The following is a 27,965-nucleotide window of genomic DNA, read 5'->3' as shown; positions in this document are numbered from 1 at the left end:
TGAATGCTCTTTACAAGGAAAAAAAGAAGTTTCCACTAATGAAGCTCATGGTTGCATAGCCCCACTACGGGCTGTTGTCTGGCAACTTGGAAGTCTAAAAGGAGCAGGAAGAAACTTCACCACTGGCAAAAGACTGAAGGAGGGGAGAAGTTGGTATATTCTCTCATCACTTCAGCTATATACAGATAGCATTCTTGCTACACAGTAGTTACATAACAAGTTTACTTTGGCTCAACATTAGTTTCCTAAATACTGCAATAGAACTAACGTAAATGCTCTAACCAGATACTACTTTAGTTGACCAGTACTGTCACTAAAAGCAGGCTGCTGTAGAGAAAAGTAAATTTGATGGCAATACCAACAAAACTGTTAAATAAGTTAAAGTAATTACCATAATAAAAATTATTCACCTTTCTCTCACACATGCTCAACCAAGCAATCAAACTTGTACACCAATTCCCAAACTGTGCTGAGAAGCAGAGCATTCATTAAAATTATTCAACAGGAGAGAAAAAGCATTTTCACACAAAAAGCGAAAACTGAAGTAATAACCAACCTTCTGAAACATAATTCATTTTTCTATATTAAAACCAAGGTCTCTTTCTAGGGTGGAAGTTAAATATATGACGGGTGTACTACTACTAACATAAGACAAAGCTTTTTTTACAATGGCAACCCAACATGGTAATTCACTGCATATGTATTATGAGCTTTATGCTCGAGGGAGAGACTTCCTATGAAGCTTTGTGTGGATAGGATATAGCATAGCTGAGCGATATTATGGCTACTGTATATGAAGTTTCCACCGCACTGTATGCCATGCTATATAAATTACGTTGGTCTTTAACAGTTTAAAAGCTTTGTTTAGCTATGTTGGCCAGAAGCTGCGACAACCTTTGCATGCAGTGCTTCTTGTACCAAAGCTGCTTTACTGCAAGACAGCAAAACACAAAAAACATAATATTAAAACAGGAACCTTCAAACCCAAAAGAGAAACTCAGCTTAAAACAATCCCATTTCAACTTTTACTTTCTTAAACAAAACTGCTAAACTGAATCAACCGTAACATTGTTTAATGTATGAAAGATCCAACATTTTCACAGCATAATTATGGCAATAAGTTATGTTGCGTTACTAATTCACAATTCATTCATTTTCATTTAACAGTGTACAAAGAATGTCCTTAGTTTTATTTACTTTAGAAAGTCTGGAAGATCAATATAAATACTGCTCCAGAAATAAAAAAAAGTTTACATCTCAAACTGCAATATTACATCTCAGTGTCCTGTTCCATTAGCATCTGTAAAAATCTTAGCGGCGCAGAGATTCAAGTTTTCTTAACTTCAGAGATGCGTTGGACGTGGGTGTAGGGTGACTTGGCGAGGAATCCTCTGTATTTAAGGATTGGAACAACGCCCTACCACGATGATTAAATACATAAAACGATGGATGGTTCCTTAGTGTGTCAAATGTCCTTTGAAAAAGTAAATAAATGTAATATACGGATTAAAAACAAACAAACAAAAAAAAAAAATCACAAAGCAGAACTTCAGCTGATACAGATTACCCTTCTACTCCTTGCAAATGATTATTAACAAAGCTTAATTTTGGAACACTGTGTTCAACACATATCATGTAGCCTCAGAAAATTCAAAGCCTTTACACCTGTAATGCACTGATTAAACAGACCACTTCTCCTGAGATAGTGAAGTAGTCCCACGTGACTATGTTCCTAATAGTGTTGCAAATCAACACACCAAATATAGTGGAGAGCTAATTAGCTCAGGTCCCCAAAGTGGAATGATTTTTCTCTGGAGCCATTTTCGGGATGAGTATTACTTGTTCTCTTTTTCAGTGATGTGTGTTTGGTATATATGCAAACCTGTGCTACTTTCTGACCTGGACCCAGTAATACTGTCCAACATTCCAAGTTAAGAAAAAGTTATTTTTAGAGCACAGAAACTGGGCCAATCTTACAGCACTCATGTGATGAATCCACTAATTTGCTCCTAAGCTATTTCCAACCTGAAAACTGTCAACGCGAAGATAAAGAAAGGACCTTTGCAGTCCTTTTAAAGAGCAAAAGGCTAATGCTCAAACAGTTCCTGGTAAACCATGGGTTGTGAGAGGGTGACTAATAGAGAGGTATATAAACAACTAGACTTTTCAGCACTAGTGTCTGGTATAGGAGAGAAAAGTTTGCGACTCAAGCCTAGAAAGCTTCAGATGAATAAAAGCCTCTCTGCATTAACAAGTCTGCAAAACTTTACATGGGGTGACACCACATTTAAACAAACAAAAAAAAATCTTAAAGAGATGAAGTGATCCCAATATATAGGAACTGTGGACAACAAAGAATTTGGAAAATAAGGGGCCCTTTTACTAAGCCGCGTAAGCGTCAATGTGCGCCAAATTGGCGGTACTGCCCGACTACTGCGTGGCTCTTGTGGTAATTTCATTTTTGGCGCACGAAGGTCATTACCGCCCGGTTTCCGTGAGTCTTTACCGCTAGGTCAATGGCTGGCGGTAAGGTCTCAGACCCAAAATGGATGTGTGGCAATTTTCATTTTGCCACACGTCCATTTTCTGCAAAAAGTTTGAAAAAGGCCTTTTTTACAGGCGTCCTAATAAATGGATTGGCATGTGCTCAAAACCCGCGCCTACACTACTGCAAGCCATTTTTCAACACACCTTTGTAAAAGGACCCCCAAGTTATATACATAGTAGAGAAAGTGCTTAACCTATATACACAATGCAGCGCATAAAATTCTAACAGTTGTTCTGACCAGAATCTTCATCAGAAGGGATAAATGGACTATTAAGATCCAATAAGTAATTAACTGTACATTGTTCTTTCTGCATTTACATATATAGCATGTGTCAAGTATGTTGGATTTGAACAACAACAAAAAAAAGTTTTGCATCACTATCTGAAAAATATTAATTTCACATAAACTAGATACCCTTAAAAATAAAACCAAAGCTTTGGCGCCCTTCCACTTGCACTGTTATTCAAACTAATATACTGGTGAGAAATAGAACACATACTTATTTTTTAGTTCTGAAGTAGCATCCATGTCTTTAAATTCTCCTGCGATATGAACAATTCCATAACAGGTAATTACAAAAGCCAAAAGTGTCTGAAGCACTATCTGTAAGAGCAATAAAAACAGTAACTGGTTACAAAGGAAATACAGGAAAATACTTGTAAGCTAAATGTCATCTGATAGGAGCTGTTAGACACATAGCAAGTTGTTTCCAAGCTCTATCCAGAGAAAACTGCCATTATTTATAACGGTTCCCGTTCCTGCCATAGAATAACCCAAATTATAAGGGGGATTATGTTCACTGTCTTGAAATAGTACAGTGTTCTCACCAGGACCTCTTGAATGGGTGCACTATGCCAGCTGATTTTACCAGCCAGCTGAATTTACAAACCACCTGGCTAACTTAGAAAATTTTATATTACTACATTATACTTCCCTCCTACATAGTTACTCCTTCATGCCACCTGGCTGGCAAAAATTTCTGGGGACGGCACTGAAGTCCAATATTAATGTAATGATAAAACTTCTTTACAGATGCTTTAGGAAAGTCAACAACCCATGATCTATAAGCACAGATTTCTGAACAGAAGTAGTCCAGTTTTGGTGGTGGACAGACACAGGTAGAAAATATCACAGCTTAGTGTTATTGAGAAAAATCTCTTGAAAAGGTCTAACGACAAAAACTGTAGAAAAGAACTTGAAATAAAAAGTGAATTGACATTTGAAAGCATATTTTATAACAATTTTTAAAAACAGAAACATTTTTATAAATAAATTAACCAATACCTACATCTATGGGTAATGTTTCATCTTCTTTTTCTGTTAATCTCATATAAGAACGATCTGCAAAATATTAAAACAAAAAAAAAAAACATGGCGTTTCTACTTCAAAATCATTCAGTACATACCTCATTACCACAGCTAGACAGACAGCTAAATTTTAGCACCCGAGAGAAGAGCTGGCCCAAGCAATGGACAAGCTGCCCCTTGGTGGGCAGAAGAGCTGAACTATTAAAAGAGACAAGGATTTGCTTCAACAAACATTTCAACTCAATTGACATCTAGGGGCATGCGCTAAACCAAAATGCTTTTAGATGCTCTGAAAAATCCAGACACTGACCAATGGATTCCACTGTTAAGTCCCATGGGGAAAGCAGTGTTAAGAAGACATAAAAAAAAAAAAAACCTAACAATAAGCTACCTGCTACACAGATGAATATAACAGAGCTTGCTCTGTAGTATCTGCTGAAGAGATGGTATATTTCACTGGTCTTGTAGGACTGAAGGAACAACAGTTATTGGGTAAGGAATAACTGTACTTTAGCCAATAGTAAACTCAGTCCACAATGTAAAAAAGACTGGCCACAAATGGCTGGGAAAACCTATCTGTACGAAAACTGATCCTCAAATTATTCTAAAACATATTTGCTAGCTTATGGATGTTTGTCTCTCTCCCCCCCCCCCCCAACTCCGCATACACACACATCCCTTATTACATGATCCAATTCTTTGTAAAACTTGGGTATCAACTGAAATTTTTAACAGCCAGAGTTAAAACTGATTTGGTAAGCTTTTAAACAAAAAAGTTTTGTTATATGAATAATTTACATTCATTAAAAAAAAAATTTTTTTTGAGTTGTTTTCTGTTTCCCAGGCAACATTTTCATGGACACAGCAGTTCTGTTAGTAATTTTATTTGTTTGACTTTCAGCAAGTCACGGCATCTCCTTAACAAAAACAGGTATCAGCCAAAACATTAGCAGTGGGGAATGAATTTCATTTATTAACTGGAATGTGTAAAAGATGACCACTTTGTTTATTTATTAATTTGGGACATTTTGTACTCAATGTATTTTTATGTAATTGTCTTTATATACATACACACACACATATATACACACATGAGTTCTGTAGTATCCCTATATACATATACGGTGGCTGATGCTAATTTTGGCATAAGTCATTACAGGATCACTTTTATAAAGGTATTAACTTGGTTAAAAAAATTTATTATCAATTTATTTGTGGAAAATATAAAATCCGTCTCATCCAGGGCATCCTTCTCTCAGCAGTTTACAGTGTCCCACGTTTACACTCATATATCCAAACATTCAATCCATGGTATCTCCCACGCTCTCTCTTGCTCCTAGATTATCTACATTTAGTGGGGGGCCCCTGGACTGGACTGACAAGACTCAAGGAATGACATCAGGTAAGACAAAACAGTACTTTCCTTTTCATTCATACCAGATCAACAAGACATACAAAATCCCTCTTCATCTGGGGCAGGAGGAATCCATTGTAGTTGTCAGGACTGCTTCTCTAAAGGCGACTTGCTTTCTGGCCTCCAGGTCACGTCACTGCCCAATTGACCTCCTCCTAGGAGGCTGCATTTGCACTGATTAAGTATGCTTTCGAATATTCTGGAGCTTTGCATTTGTATGGGTCATATCACTTTGATAGTCTCTCTCCATCTGGCCAAAATGGCTTTCAAATTCACCTTACCTCTTTGAGGACCTCCAAAAAAAAAAAAAAAAAAAAAGACAAAGCCACATTGGTCTTCTGGAAAGGTTCAGTCTTTCCAGGAGATGCAGCAGTCTAGCAGCTTGCTCATATTTGTGCCTCACACAACTAGGCAACAAGTAGTTGAAAGGGTGAAACTACCTTCTACAAGAAGAATGATACTATATGCAAAGTCACACTATACTTTGCCAGCATTAGATATGGCTCTCAGCAAAGCACAGAGGCTCGATTAAAGAGCAATAGATACAGGATAAACCATATACGACCACCATAATCATAGAAATTACTCTTTATTGGTATACCTGATGTGCTCATGTTTTACCCTCAAATATGGCTCTCTACAGACAGCCGATGTTAACAGCTACCATAAACAAGTAACCTTATCACAGTACAGAAAAGGAAGAGAACCAGAAAATAACCAAAATCACCACTCTCTCAAAATGTGGCAAGACAAAATAGCACAGAAACATAAATGGCAGAATACTAGATGAGGCAGGAAAAAGCCTCAGAACCATACCTCAGCCGTGTAACCGTGCATCAGGAAATATAAGGTAATTACTTCAGCAGCATAAAATCCTTCCTTCTTATCAAAAATAAAATGCTCTGTTTAATTCAAAATGAGTGAAGCAAAATAACTGGAGAGACTTATCTGCATGTGTAATGTTCCAGTCCAACCAACAATGACCAGCATTTTGCTTTCAAGCTACCTCAGGGAAAAAGGACCCAAAAAAGCCATGCTGTCTCAAAACAAGCACATATGCACTTCAATTGCTACTGCATATGCGCTCATTTGAGACAGCATGGCTGTTTTGGTGCCCTTGGGGGCTTCTGGCTCCTCCTCATTCATTTATGCATGCTGCAGCTGTTGCATTGTCCAAGAAGACTTGTATCACTTTGCATTTCAGGAGGATTTGGAATCTTAGGATAGCCAACCTGATGGCTCTGATCTCCAGCCTGTTTATCAGTTTCTTGGATTCTCTGCTTAACCACCTTCCCCAGACAGTGTGCCTCCTATCCCTAGGAGTGTCCATGCTCACCATCTCTCTCTAGGCAAAGAGTAAGCCTCTTGTAATAACCCTGTCCATCAGAAACAACTGGTCAGAAGAGTCATATCTAACAGATGGATATGGGCCCTTTCCCAAGGGACAATCTGCTACATTGTTGCCACAGATCAAAATCAATCAGTAATCCAAGGAGAACTAAACTAATATGTCCAAGAACTACCATATTTATGCATGAAGCCTGTCTAATCTCGCATTCAACAAACATACCGTGGCTGTTGAGTACTGCATACTGTTCCCACATATTTTAGGAACTGAGTTGGAGCTCTCATTGGCCCGGTAGACAATCACAACTCTTCAAGGAGCACAAAGACCTTGGTTTTTGCTACCCTGCTTTCCATTTATTTTTTTTTATAAAACTATTGCAAAGCTGCTCCAGCCATGTCCTCAAAGAGGATATTCTTGACCAGCTTTAAGGGTATAGATGGAGAAAAGATGAGGTTCAAGACAGATCCCTGAGGTACACCAACTGACAGTGAAGTAGAAGTAAAGGAGGATCCACTAGAGTATACACTAAAGGTACGCTGGGAGAGATAAAGAAGAAAACCAGGAAAAAACAGAGCCCTGAAATCCAAATGAGGACAGCGTATCAAGGAGTAGGCTTGTGATCAACAGTGTCAAAAGCAGCAGATAGCTCGAGAAGGATGAGGATGGAATAGAGACCTTTGGATCTGGCCAGGAACAGATCATTGGAGACTTTAGCAAGTGCTGTTTCAGTTGAATGAAGGGGGCGAAAGCCAGATTGAAGTGGATCAAGAATAGCTTGAGATGAAAGAAAGTCAAGGCAACGGCGGTGAACAGCACGTTCAAGTATCTTGGATAGGAAAGGGAGGAGGGAGATGGGACGATAGTTGGAAGGACAGGTAGGGTCCAATGAAGGTTTTTTAAGGAGTGGTGTGACTACAGCATGTTTGAAGGCATCAGGGACAGTCGCAGTGGACAGTGAAAGATTGAGGATATGACAGATAAAAGGGACGACAGTAGGAGAGATAGTGTTAAGTAGATGAGTGGGAATAGGATCAGAGAAACAGGTAGTTAGTTTCGAGGAGGAAATAAGATGTGTAGTTTCCTCTTCAGTAATTTCAGAAAAGGAAGCAGGGGTTGGAGGGTTGAGAGAATGGACTAAGGGAAGGAGAGGTGGAAGTGACCTGGTTGAGAATTCAAGTTTAATCTTGTGAACCTTATCATAAAGAATTCAGCCAGAGTCCGGGGGGGGGGGAAGTGAAGGGGGGGGGAGGATGGAGGTGAAGGCACTTTGAGGAGAGAGTTCAGTGCGGCAAAGAGACGTTGAGGGTTTCAGCCACGAGAATTGGTCAACTGGATGTAATAGTCCTGTTTGGCAAGTAAAAGAGCAGACTGAAAGGAGGTCAGCAAGAATTTGAAATGTATGAAGTCAGCATGGGCACGGGATTTCAGCCAAAGGCATTTGGCAGAGTGGGCACAGGAACGTAGGTAGTGGATTCTAGAGGTCAGCCAAGGCTGGGGTTTGGTATGTTTTACAGAACGAGGAATGGGAGGAGCGAGAGTATCCAGAGCAGAGGAGAGAATAGTATTATAGGAAAAGACAGCCTCATTGACAGACTTGGATAACATAGTGGTAGAGAAGAGATTTGAAACACTGGAGGACAGAGTAGAAGGGTCAATAGACTGAAGATTCCTAAATGTATTGGTTAAGATTGAACGGGACTGGGGAGGAGGGTGTTTTAAGTGTGAAAGTTATCAAATGATGGTCAGAGAGGGGAAGAGTTGACGCACAGAAACTAAACCCCCCCCCCCCAAAAAAAAAAAAAAAAGTCATGTATTGACTAGTCTTCTTCTTCTTAAATGGGGGTGGTGTTGGGGGGGAGATATCTGATTGTCCTTTTAAAATACAGTGGCTCAAAGAAAGTATTGTGCCCTTTAAAATACTGAGTGGAAATCTGCTAACAAATATTTGAGTTACTGCCAAAGCATGCAGCTCTAACTCTACTTTTTATCACTGATAATACAAAATATTAGTCGAGTAATACAGGAGAGACAACTGGGTGGAGGTTACAGGCAAAGTCTCATATCAGATCGCAGTTAATTCAAATTATTGAACTGCTTACATTGTAATCATAGACTTATGCCTGCCTTCCTACCCTCAATGTCAACTAGCATCACTCTGGATATCTTGACATTGAGGGTAGGAAGGCAGGCATAAGTCTATGATTACAATGTAAGCAGTTCAATAATTTGAATTAACTGCGATCTGATATGAGACTTTGCCTGTAACCTCCACCCAGTTGTCTCTCCTGTATTACTCTACTAATATTGTGTATTGTTTAACAAATATTTGAGGGCAGGAAGGCAGCTAAACTGAGAATCAAAGGTAGGCAAATACTGGCACGACAGTTAAAGACGGTGCCATGGGCAATCCCTACCATCCACAGAGCCCAATGTGCACTCTTACTCCTAGCTGGGTACTGCGTGGCCCCAAGTGTCTAAAGCTATGAGCTCTGTCTTGCTACAAAATACCGCATGGGTCCTCTATTCAATAGGTCTGAGAGTGCAATCATTTCATGAGTTTAAACGGCAAATTAAAAAATTAGAATGAAAATCGCTTAAAACGATTCTCGCCTTCAAAAATCTACTAACTGGTGGATGAAAATCGCTGTAAACTGAAAAAAGGTATCAGTCACTCTGCCCCACTGGGCACATGAAACTGGGTAGCAACAAAACCTAGATTAGTCGATTCGTGTTATCTTACAGTAGGTCTACAACAGAAAGAAACTGCACAGACCTTCACCGACGTCTTCCCAAAACCCTTAAGAACTTTTAAATTTAATTCTCTGTACCGATCCTGATTCGTAAAAGCTAGGGTTAACAGAATATAACAGCAATCTACCGCCGTTCAGATTATAAATGTACCGTACATGTGAAGTAGACGTGCTCCATCCCATAGGAGCTTCGGGGTGGGGAATGCAACTTACAGAGGACAGTAATTCGAGAACGGTAGAATACAAGTTTTGTCATAGATTCTTTCATGTCATTTAACGCTCATATGCATGGGGTTCCCGGGCCTGACCCGCGTCCTGCTAGGCCTCGGTGAATCCGTCATTCGAGGCAATCCTTGGCTAAAGCTGCGGGAAAGACACGCGGCACATGCTTAAAAACACACTAGCTGTTATACTCACGCTGGGCCGCTGAGAAAGCCGCATGTGCCAAAGCGAACAAACCAAGTCCGACTATCCCTTTCCAGACCGAAGACGCCATGACAAGAAACACTTTCGCCTGAACGCGAACCGTCAGCGCACTTTGATGACGTCACAACCCATACGGCTGTGGTGGCACACTTTCCAGCATTACAGGATGTCTAAGGCTTTAAACATGTTTGTGCCAGACGTCGCCAAACTTGTCAACCTGTCCTTTGTTCACCTTGTTAGATATGAACAACAGTAGCACCCTGACCAAGCAGGTTTAATAGGCGTGGAAGTGAGCCTATCTAGTCCACTGTAATCAAAGAAGCCAATTTGGTTGATCTCTGTTTCCACTCTCCCGCACAGCCCTCATTGCCGTACACTCAAAACACAGCAAGCAAACCTTTGAGCTGCTGCATTCACTTCGTTCTTTATTGTTGGTCCATCTGTAACAAGTCTAAAGCTGTTTAAATTGGATAGGAAGCAGTAGCATAGCCAGAAGGCAATTTCTGGGTGGCCAGTTGGGCACTAGAGAAACACTTGCCACCTGATGCACCCAAGCCCCTACAGCACACCTACCCCACTCCCAAAAACTTCAACGGGAATAGTGCTGCAGGCCACATTGAGAGCTAGGGGAAATACAAGAGGGTGCACTCTTCATCCTTCACTGAGCCACGGTCCTCCCAACACACATATGCTTGCCCTAAATATTACAGTGGGGCCCTAAAATATCAATACATTTTATTTGTTACATTTATATCCCACATTTTCCCACCTATTTGTAGGCTCAATGTGGCTTACATAGTACCGGAGAGGCATTACAGACTCCGGTGTAAACAAATACAAAGTGATGTTGTGGTAAGATAAAGTTCATGTGGCACAGCCACACTAGGGAATCGTACAACGGAAGAGTTGTGTTATGTCCATTACGTTATTTAGTTTTGTTGTGTTGCTGAGATCAGGCATTTATGTTGGATCAGTAGGGTATGCCTTTTTAAACAGGTTCGTTTTTAGTGTTTTCCGGAAATTTAGGTGGTCATTCGTAGTTTTCAAGGCTTTTGGTAATGCGTTCCACAATTGTGTGCTTATGTAGGAAAAACTAGACACGCAAGTTGATTTGTATTTGAGTCCTTTGCAGCTTGGGTAGTGCAGATTTAGGTACGTTTGTGTTGATTCGGATGTGTTTCTAGTTGGTAGGTTGATCAAGTCTGTCATGTATTCTGGAGCTTCACCGTAGATAATTTTGTGAACCAGAGTGCAGATTTTGAAAGCAATGCATTGACTGGGAGCCAGTGAGGCTTATTTTCAAAGCACTTAGCCTCCCAAAGTTCCATAGAAACATATGGAACTTAGCCTCCCAAAGTGCTTTGAAAATATGTCTCAGTGTAGTTTTTCGCGAAGGGGTTTTGCACTTTCAAATCGCGTTTTTCTGAAGATGAGCCTAGCTGCCCTGTTTTGAGCGGTCTGAAGTTTCTTTAAGGTTTGTTCTTTGCATCCCGCATAAATTCCATTGCAGTAGTCTACATTGCTTAGTACCATTGATTTTATCAGGTTGCGAAATGTTCCCCTTGGGAAGAATTGTTTCACGCGTTTGAGTTTCCACATTGAGTGGAACATTTTCTTTGTTGTGGATGTCTCTTGGCTCTCCAGTTTTAAGTTGCAGTCCATTGTAACACCGAGGATTTTCAGGCTGTCTGAGATAGGGAGGGTGTAATCTGGGGTGTTGATAATTGTGGGGTTATCCGTGCTGTGTAGGGATGAGAGGATGAGACAGTGTATTTTTTCTTTGTTTAGTTTTAGTTGAAATGCATTTGCCCAAGAGTCCATGATGTTCAAGCTGATCTTGATTTCGTTTGTGATTTGTCAGTTTAGATTTGTAAGGAATGAATATTGTAACATCGTCTGCATAGATGAAAGGGTTAAGGCCTTGGTTGGATAAGGACTTGGCTAGTGGGGTCATCATTAGGTTGAAGAGGATCTATCAAGAAAACTGAACAAGCCAAAGTACTATAGAATACTACATAGAAAATTGATGCTAACAGAATACTTGGTCACACACAGAGAACACAAATGCCAAATACAGAATAAGTGACCACAAACAAATTAAATCGAAATCACAAGGGGCCAGATCTTGCATGTAGCACAGCACAGAGAAATAAAAAGAGATGCATTTTCTCCTATACTGTGCAAAATATAATGATAGCACATTCAAGAGATGGTGTTAGGGGAGAACAACTAGGGCAACTGCGTTTGGCCCCCTAGCCAGAAAGAACCAGCCCTGCATAAACATGAAGTGTATCAGAGAGGGCCGGCTGGATGCAGCAGGGGGAAATGCCTGTGTGAATTGCAGCGCTGCCAGCGATGGCCCAAAAAAGAAAGTTGCAGGCACTGAAGAGGCACGGGGAGGAGCAGAAAGAGGCAGACAGCACAGCCAGACTCAGAGCCACGGGAGAAAAGGCAGCAAGGGATGTTGGGGGGTAGTTAGGGTGGGCCTTGTGCAAAAGTGGATGGGCCTGTGCCCACCCGAGGCTACGCCCCTGATAGGCAGTGCCTTAAAAGGTGGAGGAGTAAAGAAACTATTCAGTATCACTAAAACAGATTCAAAAATTGTTGTAACTGGTAGAAACAGCAATTATAAACTCTGAAGTTTGTGCTCATTTTTCTTCACTGTAATACTGATGGCCAGATTTCAGTGAGGATATCCTGTTTCCTGATGAGCTCATCTTAACTGTTGTAATCTGCCATGAGAAGCCTGGTGTTATAAAGATGATGGAATATACTGAAAGGAAGTAGAATCAAAATCCCATTTCATTGGGGCACGGGCACATGGAATCACATAATCTGTTTTGTAGACGTTTACCTTTTAGATACACAAATGGATTTTTCTGTTTTTAACGTTTCAGGGGCAAGTGGTTGTATAAGTCAAAATAAAAATAAATATTTTGTTTTATGCATATCGCTAGAGGCCCTTAATGCAGTCCAGTGGTTTTGTTATATTTTGTTCTTGTGATGACTTATATTGTGCCAAAACTAAAAACTTATCTCTATCTGGTCAGTAATAAAAGGAGCTCACTGTGAACATTGTCCACTCCAAAAGGTTGTTTCGTGGCTGTAAATGAGGAATTGTGATATTGAATAAATAAGTGTATGTTTGTGTCCCTTGTCATGCATCCAAAGTTTATATAATCCTTTCAAGAAAGCCAGTTAATTGTTTAACTCATTAGTGGCACATAACCACAGAGGCATGGTATAGTCGCATTTTCAATATGGTAATATTAGGGCCCTGCTATGGAACAGGTTATTTTGAGTTAGTCTTCACTGGAAAAAAAAACTTGCTTTTGTGCCATCACTATCCAATGGGTAGGGAGTGTCTTAAAAGGTGGAGGCTAAAGGATTTTTTTTTTTACATTTATATCACACATTATCCCAAGCAAAGTCGGGTTCAATGTGGCTTACAATTAAAAATACAGTGAGAGAATAATAAAATTCAGTTATATCATGGGAACAAATAGGTGAATATGTCTGAAACGTTTAAGAAAGTTGAGATTAGCACATATATACCCAACTGGGCATTAAAGGTTTGTCCTTTAATGATACCACATATTCAGAAATCATAGCCATAAGCATAGGCAGTTATTCAATAAGATTATCACATGCACACACCAGATCAGGCATCCATCAAATTGCAAAGTAAACAACTTCTACAGAGTACATCCAAACTTTAATTTTTATTTCCTTATTTCCATCTTCCTACATTCTAGACAGCTGATGTACAGATCAGCAGGACCCAAAGCACTCCAAAACAAGTCAGAAACAACATAGTTTATATCTAATTGTTCAACTACCCTTAGGATTCACCTTTGGGTTTAAAAAGCAAAACCAAGTGCATGTAAAGTCTGGATAAACAAATTAAAACAACCAAAGTTTAAAGCAAATGACCATAATATGTAATACGTGGTAGCAATAATGAAACATTTTAAAATCAGATACATTATGAGATGTATGCTACCCTAAGCATCCCCCAGCTGGACCCCCCCCCCCCCACAGGGGCCAAGATAGTTCCAGAGAAAACATGCACCTCCTGAACAGAGTCAGTGCCACCCCCCACCCCCAGACTTGATTGCCGATTCTCTACCGAAGCCCTCCCATCCCTATAGAACCCCTTCAACATCCAAGCATCCATCCACTCACATTCATTCATCCTGTTACTGCCCCAGTTCTCCCCCCCCCCCAAAAAAAAAAAAAAAAAACAATTTGAGTCTTAGGGCAACCACAAAGCTCCCTCAGTCATGCAGATAACAGTCCATCCCCCCTTCCGATTCTCCCCCTCTATCCCCAAAAGAAGTCTCTAACATAGTATAAACTTAGAAATAAATCAGTACAAGCAACAAAGGCTCCAGTTAGAAGTAGGATAGTGCAGCAAGTTTTTCCTAGTCGTAAAGCTGCAGTCTGAAGCCCGGTCAGAGCTCTGTCTGCTTGTACCATAAAAGACCCAACCCCACCACAGTAACGAGGTCCATGAAATAACAAGATGCGGGGAGGGGGGTGTTGTGGTCCATCGGACCACCAGGGAAATTAAAAAAAAAAAAGTTCAAGGGTGGGGGGTGCAGGGAGGTGAGAGGTAGGAAGCACAAGCAGGCAGCCTTTATAACTTCCTGCTTGTGCTTCTCTCCTGTCCGACAGCTCCAGAGCAGCCGTAAAATTTCCTCGTTAAATTAGCGCTACCTAAACGTTTGCTTTAGACTGGCTAGAACCAGTCTAAAGCAAACGTTAATAGCAAGGCAAGATTTGTGCATCTGGCCCTATGATAGATACACACATGGGATTATTCTGTTTTGAGCATGTTTCAGGGACAAGTGGTTTTATCATTCAAAATAAAAATAAATATTTTGTTTTATGCAGATCTCTTTTGTTTAAACATAACTAAATGGGCTATACACCCCTAATGCAGTCCAGTGGTTTTCTTATATTTTGTTCTTGTGATGACTTATATTGTGCCAGAACTGAAAATTCTTCTCTCTTCCATCTGGTTGATAATAAAAGGAGCTCATTGGGAACACTATCCATCCTAAAAGGTTGTTTTGTGGCTATACATGAGGAATTGTAATATTGAATAAATAAGTATATGATTTTGTTCCTAGTCATGTATCCAAAGGTTATATAATGCTTTCAAGAAAGCCAGTTAATCTCTTAATTTATTAGTGGAACACAACCACAGAGGCATGGTCACATTTTCAATATGGTAATGCTAGAGCCCAGCCAAGAAAAAGGTTATTTCGAGTTAGTCTTCACTGGACCAAACTTGCTTTCCTTGCACCATCACCATCCAGTTAGATAGGTAGTGCCTTAAAAGTTGGAGGTTAAAGTTGTTGTTGTTGGTTTGTTTGTTTTTTTTTACATTTATATCCCACATTATCCCAAGCAAACTTGGGTTCAATATGGCTTACATTTGAAAATACAGTGAGACAGAATAATAGAATTCAGTTATATCATGTAAGCAAGTAGATGGATATATCTGAAACATTTAACAAAGTTGAGTTTAGCATATATACCCAACTGGACATTTAAAAGTCTGTCCTTTAATGATGCCAAATGTTCAGAAATCATAGCCATGAGACAGTTATTCAAACATTATCACATGCACACACCAGAACAGGCATCTATACACACATTGCAAAAGTAAACAACTTCTACAGAGTACATGCAAAACTTAATTTTTATTTACTCATTTCCATCTTCCAAAATTCTAGACAGCAGATGTACAGATCAGTAGGACCCAAAGCAGTCCAAACAAGTCAGAAACACCACCTTTTGGTTTATTTATTATCAATTTCAATAAACATTCAAAGAAATATGAATAAAGAAATAGACATTCAGTAGGTATTACAATATATATCCACAATCAATCTATAGGAAATAAAGTAAATCTGAAAAACAAATCTGCTAGACCACATATGGGAGGGAGATCACAAATCACATATTCGAAGGAATATCTCAATAAAAAAAAGAAAAGGTAAATAAAGGCTAGGTTTACTAAGCGGCGCTATGGGCATGTTAGTGTTTTTAATGCACGTAAATGGTGTACACGCATTAAACGCTAACGTGCCCATAGAAATGTATAGGCGCATTAGAGTTTAACGCACTTTAAATTTACAGGCGAGTTAAAAATGCTAACGCACCTTAGTAAACATACCCCTAAATAAGATGCACAGTTGACGCCCCTCTATAACAAATATGAACAAACTTAAAATGAGGAAAAGAAACCCCACTTTTATCTATCACAGCTCCTTTACTCCTCTACCTTCAAGAAAATTTTGGCGCTGTACAGGATTATAGAAAACATAAGTACATAAATAATGCCACACTGGGAAAAGACCAAAGGTCCATCAAGCCCAGCATCCTGTCCCCGACAGCGGCCAATCCAGGTCAAGGGCACCTGGCAAGCTACCCAAACGTACAAACATTTATACAAGTTATTCCCGAAATTGTGGATTTTTCCCCAAGTCCATTTAGTAGCAGTCTATGGACTTGTCCTTTAGGAAACCGTCCAACCCCTTTTTAAACTCTGCCGAGCTAACCGCCTTCACTACGTTCTCTGGCAACGAATTCCAGAGTTTAGTTACACATTAGGTGAAGAAACTTTTTCTCCTATTTGTTTCAAATTTACTACACTGTAGTTTCATCGCATGCCCCTAGTCCTAGTATTTTTGGAAAGCATGAACAGACGCTTCACATCCACCTGTTCCACTCCACTCATTATTTTATATACCTCTATCATATCTCCCCTCAGCCGTCTCTTCTCCAAGCCGAAAAGCCCTAGCCTCCTTAGTCTTTCTTCATAGGGAAGTTGTCCCATCCCCGCTATCATTTTTGACGCCCTTCGCTACACCTTTTCCAGTTCTACTATATCTTTCTTGAGATGTGGCGACCAGAATTGAACACAATACTCAAGGTGCGGTCGCACCATGGAGCGATACAACGGCATTATAACACCCTCATATCTGTTCTCCATACCTTTCCTAATAATACCCAACATTCTATTCACTTTCCTAGCCATAGCAACACACTGAGTAGAAGGTTTCAGTGTATTATCAACGACGACTCCCAGAACCCTTTCTTGGTCCGTAACTCCTAATGTGGAACCTTGTATGACATAGCTATAATTCGAGGGAAACATTCCACAACCTGATACAATCAATGGTACTGAGCCATGCTGACTACTGCAAGGAATCTACGCAGGATGTAAAGAACAAATCCTAAAGAAACGTCAGACCGCACAAAACACGGCTGCAAGCCTAATTTTCAGAAAAACACGATTTGAAAGCGCAAAACCCCTTTGCGAAAAACTACACTGGCTCCCAATCAAAAAACGCATTGCCTTCAAAATCTGTACTACGGTTCATAAAATCATATACGGTGACCTAATCAACCTACCAGCCAGAAACTCATCCATATCAACACGAACGCACCTAAATCTACACTACCCAAGCTGCAAAGGACTCGTATACAAATCAACTTACGCATCCAGTTTTTCCTACATCAGCACACAACTATGGAACGCACTACCAAAAGACTTGAAAACCATATACGACCATCTACACTTCAGAACGACACTCAAGACCCACCTGTTGTAAATGCCTGATCTCTGCGACACAACAACGCAAAAGTTCGTAATGGCCATCACCGAACTCTCCTGTCGAACGATTCCTCTATGTGGTCGTACCACATGAAGCTTACCCTATCACAACTTCACCTTGTATTTGTATACACCGGAGTCTGCAACTGCTCTTGGGCACTATGTAAGCCACATTGAACCTACAAAGAGGTGAGAAAATGTGGGGTACAAATGTAACAAATAAATAAACTTGCTTCATTTCTTTGAAGGCATGAATAAACCTGTGAATTAAGGTGCGCAGTTTGATATAGTGTATCTAGGTTTTCAGAAAGCTTTTGACAAAGTCCCTCATGAGAGACTCCCATCCCCATCCCCCCCCCTCAGGGGTTGAATTAACACTGTATTAGACCCTAGGCAATCACCTCCTATTTACTTCTTTTCCTACCCAACCCCGCCCCCTTTTATTACCCCCAAGGAGTCTCATTCACTGTTTCTCTTTTCTCCCACATCTGTATTCATGGCTTTTCCCCCAACTTCACCTCTTCAAAACCTTTTAGAAAAAAACCCCCCACCACTCAGTTTGGCAATCAAAGCTAAAGGGAGGAAGAGGCTAGTGCGATCTGCGCTTAGGAGGAGGAGGAGGGTTTTTTCGCGTACCTTTTGCTGTTCTTCCCAGCATTCCTCGCGGGAACAGGAAGAGGCGCTGGAGCGATGGCGCCGAGCAGGAGGCTGGTGAGGGCTGGTCGCCGGTTATCTATCTTCTACTACGCTATGTTCCTGTTGCCGCTGGTGCCGCTCCTGCACGTATGTCGGGCCGAGGACAGCGCAATGGAGGAGATCGTGACGGAGAAGCGGGCGGAGGCCAGCCACAGGCAGGACAGCGCCAACCTACTGATCTTCATTCTGCTGCTCACGCTCACCATCCTCACCATCTGGCTCTTCAAACACCGCCGGTTCCGCTTCCTGCACGAGACCGGCCTGGCCATGATCTACGGTCAGTGGTGGCCGACAGGCGAGCTTGGAGTTGTCCAGTTTCCGATGTGCGATCTAGTGTGAAAGGTTGCAAAAAGCGCAGTGACTTTGCAGTAAACAGGTTGTTCAGTGATGCTGCTGCTAGTGTAGTCTGAGGAGGGCCAAAACCCCTCTCTACTGCATCTTGCTGCTGAGTTCGTTACGCAGGCCTTGTTCCAACAACACCCCCCCCCCCCCCCCTTTTTTTTGACATCTTGCGACTTTTCGGAAGATGCAACAGGAAATCATGATGGGGGCGGGAAGGATGATTGAATAGATCAGACAGGAAGGGATGAGATAAAAGCACCGACCAACGCTGTCAGTTTAAAATGTGTGCTTTCCGTGGCCTTTCAAATGAAAGGCTCTAACTTCTAAAGATATTTTATGGGCATGAGTTGAGAGAAACCATAGGTTTAGCATCTATTTAATTCGAACATGTTTTGGCTTTCTTAACTCTTTGTTTGCTTTCTGATTTTTTTTTTTCATCCTGAGGCTACCCAATCAGGTTATTGTGTGCAGCAGTATCTTTGAGCATTGCGGCTGCCAACTGCTGAGACCTATTTTTTTTTTTTTCTGTTAGGGTGTAGAACTTTGGGCTAATGAAATAGAAATTGGCCTAGTGGTTAGGGTGGTGGACTTTGGTCCTGGGGAACTGAGTTCGATTTCCACTTCAGGCACAGGCATCTCCTTGTGACTCTGGGCAAGTCACTTAACCCGCCATTGCCCCATGTAAGTCGCATTGAGCCTGCCATGAGTGGGAAAGCGCGGGGTACAAATGTAACAAAAAAATAAATAAATAAAAAATGATAAGTAGTAGTAGAAACAAATCACAGTAGCAGTGTTAGGAGCAGCAGACAGGCCAGGAGTTTTGGCTTTCTTAACTCTTTGCTTTCTGATTTTTTTTTTCATCCTGAGGCTCCCCAATCAGGTTATTGTGTGCAGCAGTATCTTTGAGCATTGCTGCTGCCAACTGCTGAGACCTATTTTTTTTTTTTCTGTTAGGGTGTAGAACTTTGGACTAATGAAATAGAAATGATAAGTAGTAGTAGAAACAAATCCCAGCAGCAGTGTTAGGAGCAGCAAACAGGCCAGGAGTTAGACATAGGGACATACCAAATTTTGAAGGCATCTAATACATCATGGAAATAAGTAAAAGCTGGATCCAGTGCATTCCAGCTTAAAAGAGCTGGCATAGCCAGCTTTACCCATGTTAGCAGAGCCAGTGGAGTTGCCAGAATCTGTAGCATCTGGAGATCCGGAGGATCAGGCTTTTACCTATCTTAGTAGATGAAAGGAGCTGCATTATGACCCTCCCCCCCCCCCCCCCCCCCCCAAAAAAAAAAAAAAAAAAGCAGGAGATCTGGCAGCTCCAGTGATGTGGAATGTATCGGATCTGAAGGATCCAGCTGTACTAAGATGGGTAATGGTAGAAGCCATATCTTCCAAATCTCCCGGAATCTGCTGGGCTACCCTACTAAACCAGATCTTTTAAGATGGAGTGCATCAGATCCAGCTTTTACCTATTTCCAAGTCCGATTGTGTTTGCTTTAGGAGCCTGCTGTATTATCTCTGAGGGAGAAACCTCCGCTTTTCACCACTGTCCAGTTCTGTCTATAGTCACCATCATCTTAAATCCAGCACTGGGAACCGATAACTATGTACCAGTATGAAATATGAGGAAGGGCTTTCTGCAGCAGGCATAAAATACAGCAAATGTTATAAAAGATGGAAATGTACAAATCTTATGTCCCAAACATCCAACTGTATCTAGCACAGTTCAGTCTCTCTTACTCATTGTGCTCTATTTATTCAATTTTTTCACAGGGATCATCAGATTATTTCATCAGCAATTCCCATTTGGGCACAGCGTCCCATCCACTATGGTGCTGTGTACATCTTCATAGATCCACCCGAATATTTTTTTATATATGTATATATTTTTTCCGAGTTACCAAACATTTCAATCTTTTAGTGCAATAACTAGGTACTTAGCTTTAGCAGCAGCCCTGCAAACCGATCAAACCTCAGAGATCAGCTGAGCGGGTGCCGTCTGACTCTGCCGTGGTACGCTAGGTAGGCTACTGCAGTGTGTGCGCTTCGGTGGGCGGGCCTGAGACGAAATTGGGTGGGCAGGCCCACCCGTAGCTATGCACCTGCTTGTAAGTCAATAAGAGGAGTTTGAATTGTATGCAGAAACGGATGGAGAACCAATGAAGTGACTTGAGGAGAGGGCTAATAGCAACACTGGCACAATATAAGTTGTGCAGCAGAATTTTGAACAGATTGAAGGGGAAAAGGATGGTTTAGTGGGAGACCTGTGAGCAGTAAGTTGCAGTAGTCCAAGCAACAGGTGTTAAGAGTGTGGATAATGGTTTTGGTAGTGTGCTTAAAAAGGAAGGGACAAATTTTGGTGATATAGAGAAATAAATGACAGGTTTTAGTAGTCTGTTGGATGTGTGCAGAGAGAGAATAGTCAAAGATGACCCCAAGATTATGAGCTGATGAGACAGGGAGGATGAGAGTGTTATTCACAGAGATAGAGAATGGTGGAAAAGGAGAGGTGGGTTTAGAGGGAAAGATAAAGAAGCTCAGTCTTGGCCATATTTAGTTTCAGATTGTGGTGAAACATCCAGGCAGCAATGTCAGACAGGTAGGCTTTCTTACAAAGGGAAAAGCTACTGTAGATGCATCTGTTCTTTATGTTGGTTATTACTTCAAAATTACAGAGAGAACAAGTATAGTAAACGAGAGAAACATTACATGGAAGAAAATGTATTCATTACATGTAGAACTGCTATAAATTTGGATAAATATGACCATCAGCTAATAATTGGTGGTTCAAATCTGAAGTGACTCGCCTCCATCAAGCAGCTAAAACAAGACCCACCGACACCCGAGAAGATCACACTTTCCTTGAGTTTAGAATCTCGGTTGTCAATGTTGCATCACAACTTGATGCAAAAAAACATGGAAGCAACTAATGATATTAAAAATGGCCTAGTGGTTAGGGTGGTGGACTTTGGTCCTTGGGAACTGAGGAACTAGTTCGATTCCCACTTCAGGCACAGGCAGCTCCTTGTGACTCTGGGCAAGTCACTTAACCCTCCATTGCCCCATGTAAGCTGCATTGAGCCTGCCATGAGTGGGAAAGCGCGGGGTACAAATGTAACAAAAACAAAAATAAAATAAATCAATAATACATTGCTACAACTAAAACAGTATAATGCTTGCTTAGAACTTGTAGATCATTGCTCATGATATTCTTCATCAGGAAATGCAGCATAGCTTAAATAAACTTAAAGGCCTTCAAACTGATGTTTAATATATGGCAAATAGAATGTGTAGAGATAATATTTGTATTCTTGGTTTACCCAAATCTACCGAAGGTCAGGATATGATATCTTTTATTCTCTTTTTTTATTTTTTTTTTTTGCCTGAATTACCGGGAATTCAATTTCAACCACCTCTAGAAATAGAGCACACTGTGTTCCATCTGAGGCTGACTCTATAAAACAATTCCCTTGAACTATTGTTATGAAAATATTACGGTTTCACACGTATTTCAAATGTTACAAGTGGCAAGGAGCAAACTAGCTATATTCTTTGAATGTAAGAAGATTTTACTCGATCTGGATCTTTTCAAAAACCTCAGCCCACGAACGCAAAGCTTTTTTAGCTATGCACCCCAACCTGAAAACCATGGGCGCTCAATACAATATTTTATATCCAACAGTACTGCATGTTACATAGTGCAATGTGACAAAGAATTTACTGACCCAACTGCTCTGTAAACATTTATTAAAGCCCAGACTACTCGTTTAACTTGATTGGTCCTTTTAGGACTGGCTTCCTTCAAATTATGTAGGCTGTTTCTTTGGCTTGCAACTTCAAGCTGTTTGCGTGCTGGAGTGACCCCATTTTATTAAGGTTCTTCACTGTTTCATGTTAAATTTTTGACTTGTGGCATGGATTGTTATTTGTCCATTTCCTACACACAGCAGGCTCATATTTCCACATATTCTTGAATTCCACCTAAAGTCTGTGCTGATATGTTTACATCATGGCATCCAATTTTTTTTTCATTTCTAAATGTTCAGGGTATCTCTCATCCCATAAAAAAACGTACTACTCTATTTTAAAAACTTAGGGGTGGATATCTGCTTTCTACAAGAGTCACACTTGAATTTGATGGAGGGACACACATTAATTGGGGGAATGCTACAATCAATGCTTTGCTGCCCCAGCCAAAAGAAAGAAAAATGGAGTCATTACCTTAATAAGTAAATCAGTACATTTCCAATTGATAGCATCTCATAAATTTGATCCTGATGGTCACATTAATAGGAAGTGATTTTAAATTTTCTCTTGATCCTTTTCTTGACCACACATCTAAATGCTGAGCACCATAATACAATCCTATGGATGGACTGATCTCTGAGGACTGCTCAACCCTAAAGGCAAAGACTATATTTTCTAGTCCAATACTCATTGCATCTATTCCAGAATAGACTATTTTGGGGGTTCGAAGGATCTAGTATCAAAAGTAGGTGATGCTAAAATTCATGATATTTCTATTTCAGATCATGCAGCTATTTCATGTTCCTTTCAATGGTCATCATCTGATTCTTCGCATAAAGCTTAGAGACTAAATCCTTTATTGCTTAGTGATGCCTCTTCTGTTCAACATATCCATCAAGAATGTACAGAATTTTTAAAAGAGAAATCGTTCATCTTCTTCATCTATATCTTTTCCCGTCATCTGGGAGGCTTAAAAAGTATGGATTAGAGGAGAGGTTATTAACTTTGTAGCTTATCAACATAAATCTAAATGCTTAAAACTGGAACAAAAAGAAAAGAAATTAAACAACTTGAGTCTTTTTTTTTTCAATTTTTATTTATTAAGTTTTAATATTTTGCAAGCATAATATCTTGCAACAGGAAAAATCGGGGTAAACAGAGAGAATTTTTTTTTTTAAAGAAAAATATAATTTTTAAAGCATATTTCTTCCAGTCTGATATAAGTCCACTATGGGGAGTTCAGAAATTTACAAACATTGTTGAAGTGAAAAAATTATGGAAATATTACAGTGCAACTTGTAGGCCAGACGAATTCTGGACACTTAACATTTATATCAAACATTAACAACAGGTGGGGCCACTGCTCCATCTGTCTTCCTAGATGTTATAAACAACTCCAATTGGGATGGATCAAAAAAGGTAAATTTCTCATTGCGGTATGAAATTTGACACTTGCAGGGAAATTTAAGGAAAAAAGTAGCCCCGAGGTTCATCACTTCTTGCTTCTTTTGTAAGAATTTTCTCCGGCGCAGCTGTGTTTCCCTTGATACATCCGGTACTATATTGATTTTTAGCCCCTTAAACATTTTAACTCGATTTTTATAGAAAAGCCTCAGTATCCATTGTTTGTCTGGTAATAGAGCTACAGTTGCCACCAGTGTAGCTGGTTGCACTAGCTCTGAATCTGAGCTTTCCAAAAGAGCAGAAACATCTAGGGGTTGACTCTCTTGCTGTTGTAATTTCAAAGAAGGAATATAAAATACTTGTGTAAAAGGAGGCATATTTTGTTCATTTATCTGAAGAATTTGCTTTAAATACAGATTTAGCATTTCTTTCGGCGAACTTGAGTCTATTTTATTTTTCAGGAAGGCTGATGATACTGTTCTTCAACAATTTAAAACAACTTAAATTTCAATATAATGAGTCTTCAAGCAACATGGCTACTGCAATATGTTTTTGTCAAGCTGCTACCTACTATTCAGATGCTAATAGATCTGGTTGCTTGCTGGCCATTTACCTCAAAGGTCATCGTATCAAGCAAAGAATTGCTTCTTAAAAATCATCTTAATTCAAAGGTTCTTACATCAACCAAAGCCATTCTATCTGAGTTTCAGGAGTTCTGCAAAAACCTTTATACATCTGAAAATTTGACCTCAACCAATGAACTTTTAAAATCTGTTAACCCACCAAAGGTTTCTGTACAACAATTTGAACTCCTATCACAACCAGTTTCCAAACATGAGATTGTCCTTGCTACCAAATCTGTGGCTTCTGAGAAGGCACCTGGACCAGATGGTTTACCATCAGAGTTTTATAAAACTTGTACTGATCTTCTTACACCCAAACTTTCTTTTTTACCAAGATATCCTATCTAATCACCAATCTCAAGGTTGTCTTTCAGAAGCTGATATAATCTTACCTAAGCCTAATAGAGATGCTCAATTTGTTCAAAATTATTGCCAATCATTACAGAATCTTGATAATAAGATATTTACTAAACTTATGACTTCCCGTCTAGAAAAAGTTGCTCCCTATTTAATCAAAGAGGTCAAGCTGGATTTCTCAAAGGCTGATATAGTTCTGACAGTACCAGGCTGTTTTGTCGTATTCTCCATTCTGCCTGGTTGAATTATTCCCCTATTTTATTAGTTTCTTTAGATGCGGAGAAGGCCTTCGATCGGGTGGAGTGGAAATATCTATTCCATATTTTACAACATTTTGGTTTTCCAGAGTATTATCTTAACATAGTTTGCTTGTTATTCTTTTCTCATACTGCCAGAATTGCAGCAATGATGATTTTTCTTTACCTTTTAGACTATATAGAGGTACATGCCGCCAAGGTTGTCCTATGTCTCCATTACTATTTATTTGGCTTTAGAGCCTCTGCTTGCAGCTATCCACAAGAATGATATGATTAAAGTTATTGATGTCTCGGGCATCACGCTCTTAACTTTCATCATGTGCGGATGATGTTTGTTGTACTTATCTGATTCCTTCAATTCAGTCATAGAATTAATTACGTTATCTACATTTCCCCACTTTTTCACAGTATCAAGTAAATTGGGAGAAGGCAGAGCTAATGCCCTTAAATGATTTATGTGCCCCTTGTCTGGGGGATCTATTTCCCAGTGATGGGACGTACACCTCGTCACAAGCCCTTATGTCTTTAGGTGTCACCTATATGTAGATACAGTAGGTGTTTGGCGGGTTTTTGGAGGGCTCACACTTTCCACCACAAGTATAATAGTTAGAGTGGATTAAGTGCATGGGTCACCTTCTGTACAGTGCACTGCACTAACCACTAGGGTATACCAAGGACCTGCTTGCTACTCTAATAGGACTGGCTATAACATCTGAAGCTGTCATAGAGGCTGGTATGTACTGTTTCTTTTACATCTTTGGTGGGGGTGGGAGGGGGGTCAGTGACCACTGTGGGAGTAAGGGGGTCATTCCTTTATTCCTCCAGTGGGTCATTTGGTCAGTTAGGGCATTTTTTTGTGGCTTAGCCGTTAAAACAGGTCTAGCTCAAAACATCTTATTTTTAGCCCTGGACGTTTTTGGTTTGTTCCATTATGACTTTCAGGGCTTAGGAAATACCCAATTCCCACCCCTGACACACTACGCCTTGTGATTTTGGATGCACAGCAGACAAACTGCATAGAAAAACTCTGGAAAGTGGGTTTTGAAAATACTGATTTGGATGTTTTGCTTTTTAGACATTTTTCCTCTTTCGAAAATGAGCCCCTTGGAGGCATAGTTTCAAAGCACTTTGGGAGGCTAAGTTCCATAGGTTTCTATGGAACTTTGGGAGGCTAAGTGCTTTGAAAATGAGCCTGTTGGTCACCTTTACATTTGTCCTTGTGAGTGAGACTTGACTCACTAAACATTTTTCCCTTATCTTTTCCACAAAACTTTATCAGTCAGTAGAAGGTTTGTTGTGAAATTTCTTGGTCTAATAACCTTCTAGAATTGCAGTTAGCAAATTAAAAGCTCCCAAACTGGGTGGTGGAGTTAATCTTTTCTGGGCCTAATCTTCTTTTATCATAAAGCATTTATTTCAAGACAGGCATCTATCTGGTTCCATAACGCAAATTCTGAAGATTTACCAAAATGTATGCAACTGGAATCAGCTTTTAACATACCCCATGCCTCCTTTAGATTATAGGCACAACTTAATTCACAATTTTATAAGTGGCTACAACTCAAGTCAGCATTACATACATGTATTAAGTTGATATCGCTGTCAGACTCCAACTATTTTGTTTGTGTGTAACAAATTTTTTTTATTTCAGGACACACAGCTTCAAAATTTTATATTCTTCTCAAACAATTGACCCCAGATAAACTAACGTCGTTATAAAAGACCTGGGAAGATGAATTAAATTGTGCTATTCAAGACTCAGAATGGAAGTCCTTTTGGCACATTACTTTTCATGCCTCCCGTTCTTCCTCAGTCACTTTTTTCTTACACCATAGAAATTGGGCTCCTTTAAGATCATATTACATCAGTACTGAGTTAAAAAAAAAAATTGTCGGTCTTGTGATTCAGAGTTAGGTAATGTAAAACATCTACTGTTTGTTTGATTCTCATCAGTCTAGTTTGTCAACTACATTATTCTAAATGTGCTTCTGGTGATTGTTCACAATTATTCTGAAGAAACCTGCAAACGTTACAAAATGTATCAGTTCGTCTGATCTATGTAGCAAAGAAAATTGACAGTGTTACTTAGTTTGTAATTAAAGCAACATTGGCTCCTGATTCATGTCAGGAGTTATTTAAAGCTTGCACTATGATATTTAAGATATCCTGGTGGAAGACCGTGAAGTATATGTTGTCACTGACATCCGTTCCAACTTCTGCGTCTTATAAAACTGAAAAAAATAGATTAGTTTTGCATCTGCCTTCTTTTAAAAGCAGTCAGATATAAAAGAATGTTTCAATCCTTGTTCTCTTTATAGGTGCCAAATTTTGGAATGATCTTCCTATATCTGTTAGACTTTTGTCAGTCTTATTTGTTTAGAAAGATCCTTAAAACATGGTTATTGAGAAGCTTTTATATTAATATTTTGACTGTATGAGATTTTAATTGTTTTGCCATTAATTGTAATTCTCCACTGTGCTGATTCTTATTAATTGTAACCCACTTAGAACAAAATCATTGCAGTATATAAATATTTTTTTAGTTTAATTTAGTTTAAATTTGTTCAAGTATACTCAGTGTCAGTTTGGAATACACTGAGGTGCATTTTCAAAGCACCTGGACTTACAAAGTTACAATAGAGGCGTATTTTCAAAGCTCTTTGTAAATCTAAGTTCCGTGGCGGGGCATTTTCGATATGACGTCTAAGTCCAACTTTAGACATTTTGTAAAAAAACATCCAAAATCTGAATAAGAAAGAAGTTAATTTTCCAAAAAGAAAAACATCTGTCTTTTGTTTAAAAAAATACTGTTTCTAACAAGGTTTTGTGCTTTGGACGTTTGTTTTTGGTCCATTTTCAGAACCCCCCCCCCCCCCCCCCCCAAAAAAAAAAAAAAAACGTCCAAGTGAAAAACGTAGAAAATCAAGCATTGGGATGTAGGAGGGGGGCCAGCATTTTAAATGTCCCAGAAGATAAATGGGGCACCTTAGTGGACTTAAAAACATGCTCCCAGGTACACATCTCACCGTTGCTCTTGTTTGCTGAGCCCCCCCAAAACCCACTGCCCACAACTGTACACAATAGCCCTTATGGGGAAGGGGGCACCTATGT

The 27,965-nt window shown here is 39.9% G+C and overlaps 2 protein-coding genes across 2 annotated transcripts in view; one reads left to right on the top strand and one right to left on the bottom strand.

The window, feature by feature from the left end:
- Positions 1–1,056: 1,056 nt before the first annotated feature.
- On the bottom strand, positions 1,057–10,043 carry MMGT1 (membrane magnesium transporter 1). The gene is made up of 4 exons (XM_030209089.1): positions 9,787–10,043; positions 3,838–3,890; positions 3,049–3,152; positions 1,057–1,474 (listed from the first exon to the last, which is right to left on the bottom strand). The coding sequence occupies exons 1-4, from the start codon at positions 9,863–9,865 to the stop codon at positions 1,312–1,314; spliced, it is 399 nt and encodes a 132-aa protein (XP_030064949.1). The 5' UTR covers positions 9,866–10,043; the 3' UTR covers positions 1,057–1,311.
- An 8,024-nt stretch (positions 10,044–18,067) lies between these two features.
- Positions 18,068–27,965, top strand: part of SLC9A6 (solute carrier family 9 member A6) — a 77,730-nt gene continuing 67,832 nt past the window's right edge. The window contains 1 exon segment of the mRNA XM_030209137.1: positions 18,068–18,398. Within this exon segment, the coding sequence (XP_030064997.1) occupies positions 18,116–18,398 (283 nt within the window). The 5' untranslated portion in view covers positions 18,068–18,115.

Source organism: Microcaecilia unicolor, chromosome 7, assembly GCF_901765095.1.
Source record: "Microcaecilia unicolor chromosome 7, aMicUni1.1, whole genome shotgun sequence".
Lineage (NCBI taxonomy): Eukaryota > Metazoa > Chordata > Amphibia > Gymnophiona > Siphonopidae > Microcaecilia > Microcaecilia unicolor.
Note: the sequence above shows the minus strand (reverse complement) of the source record. Positions and strands in the feature narration are given on the sequence as shown.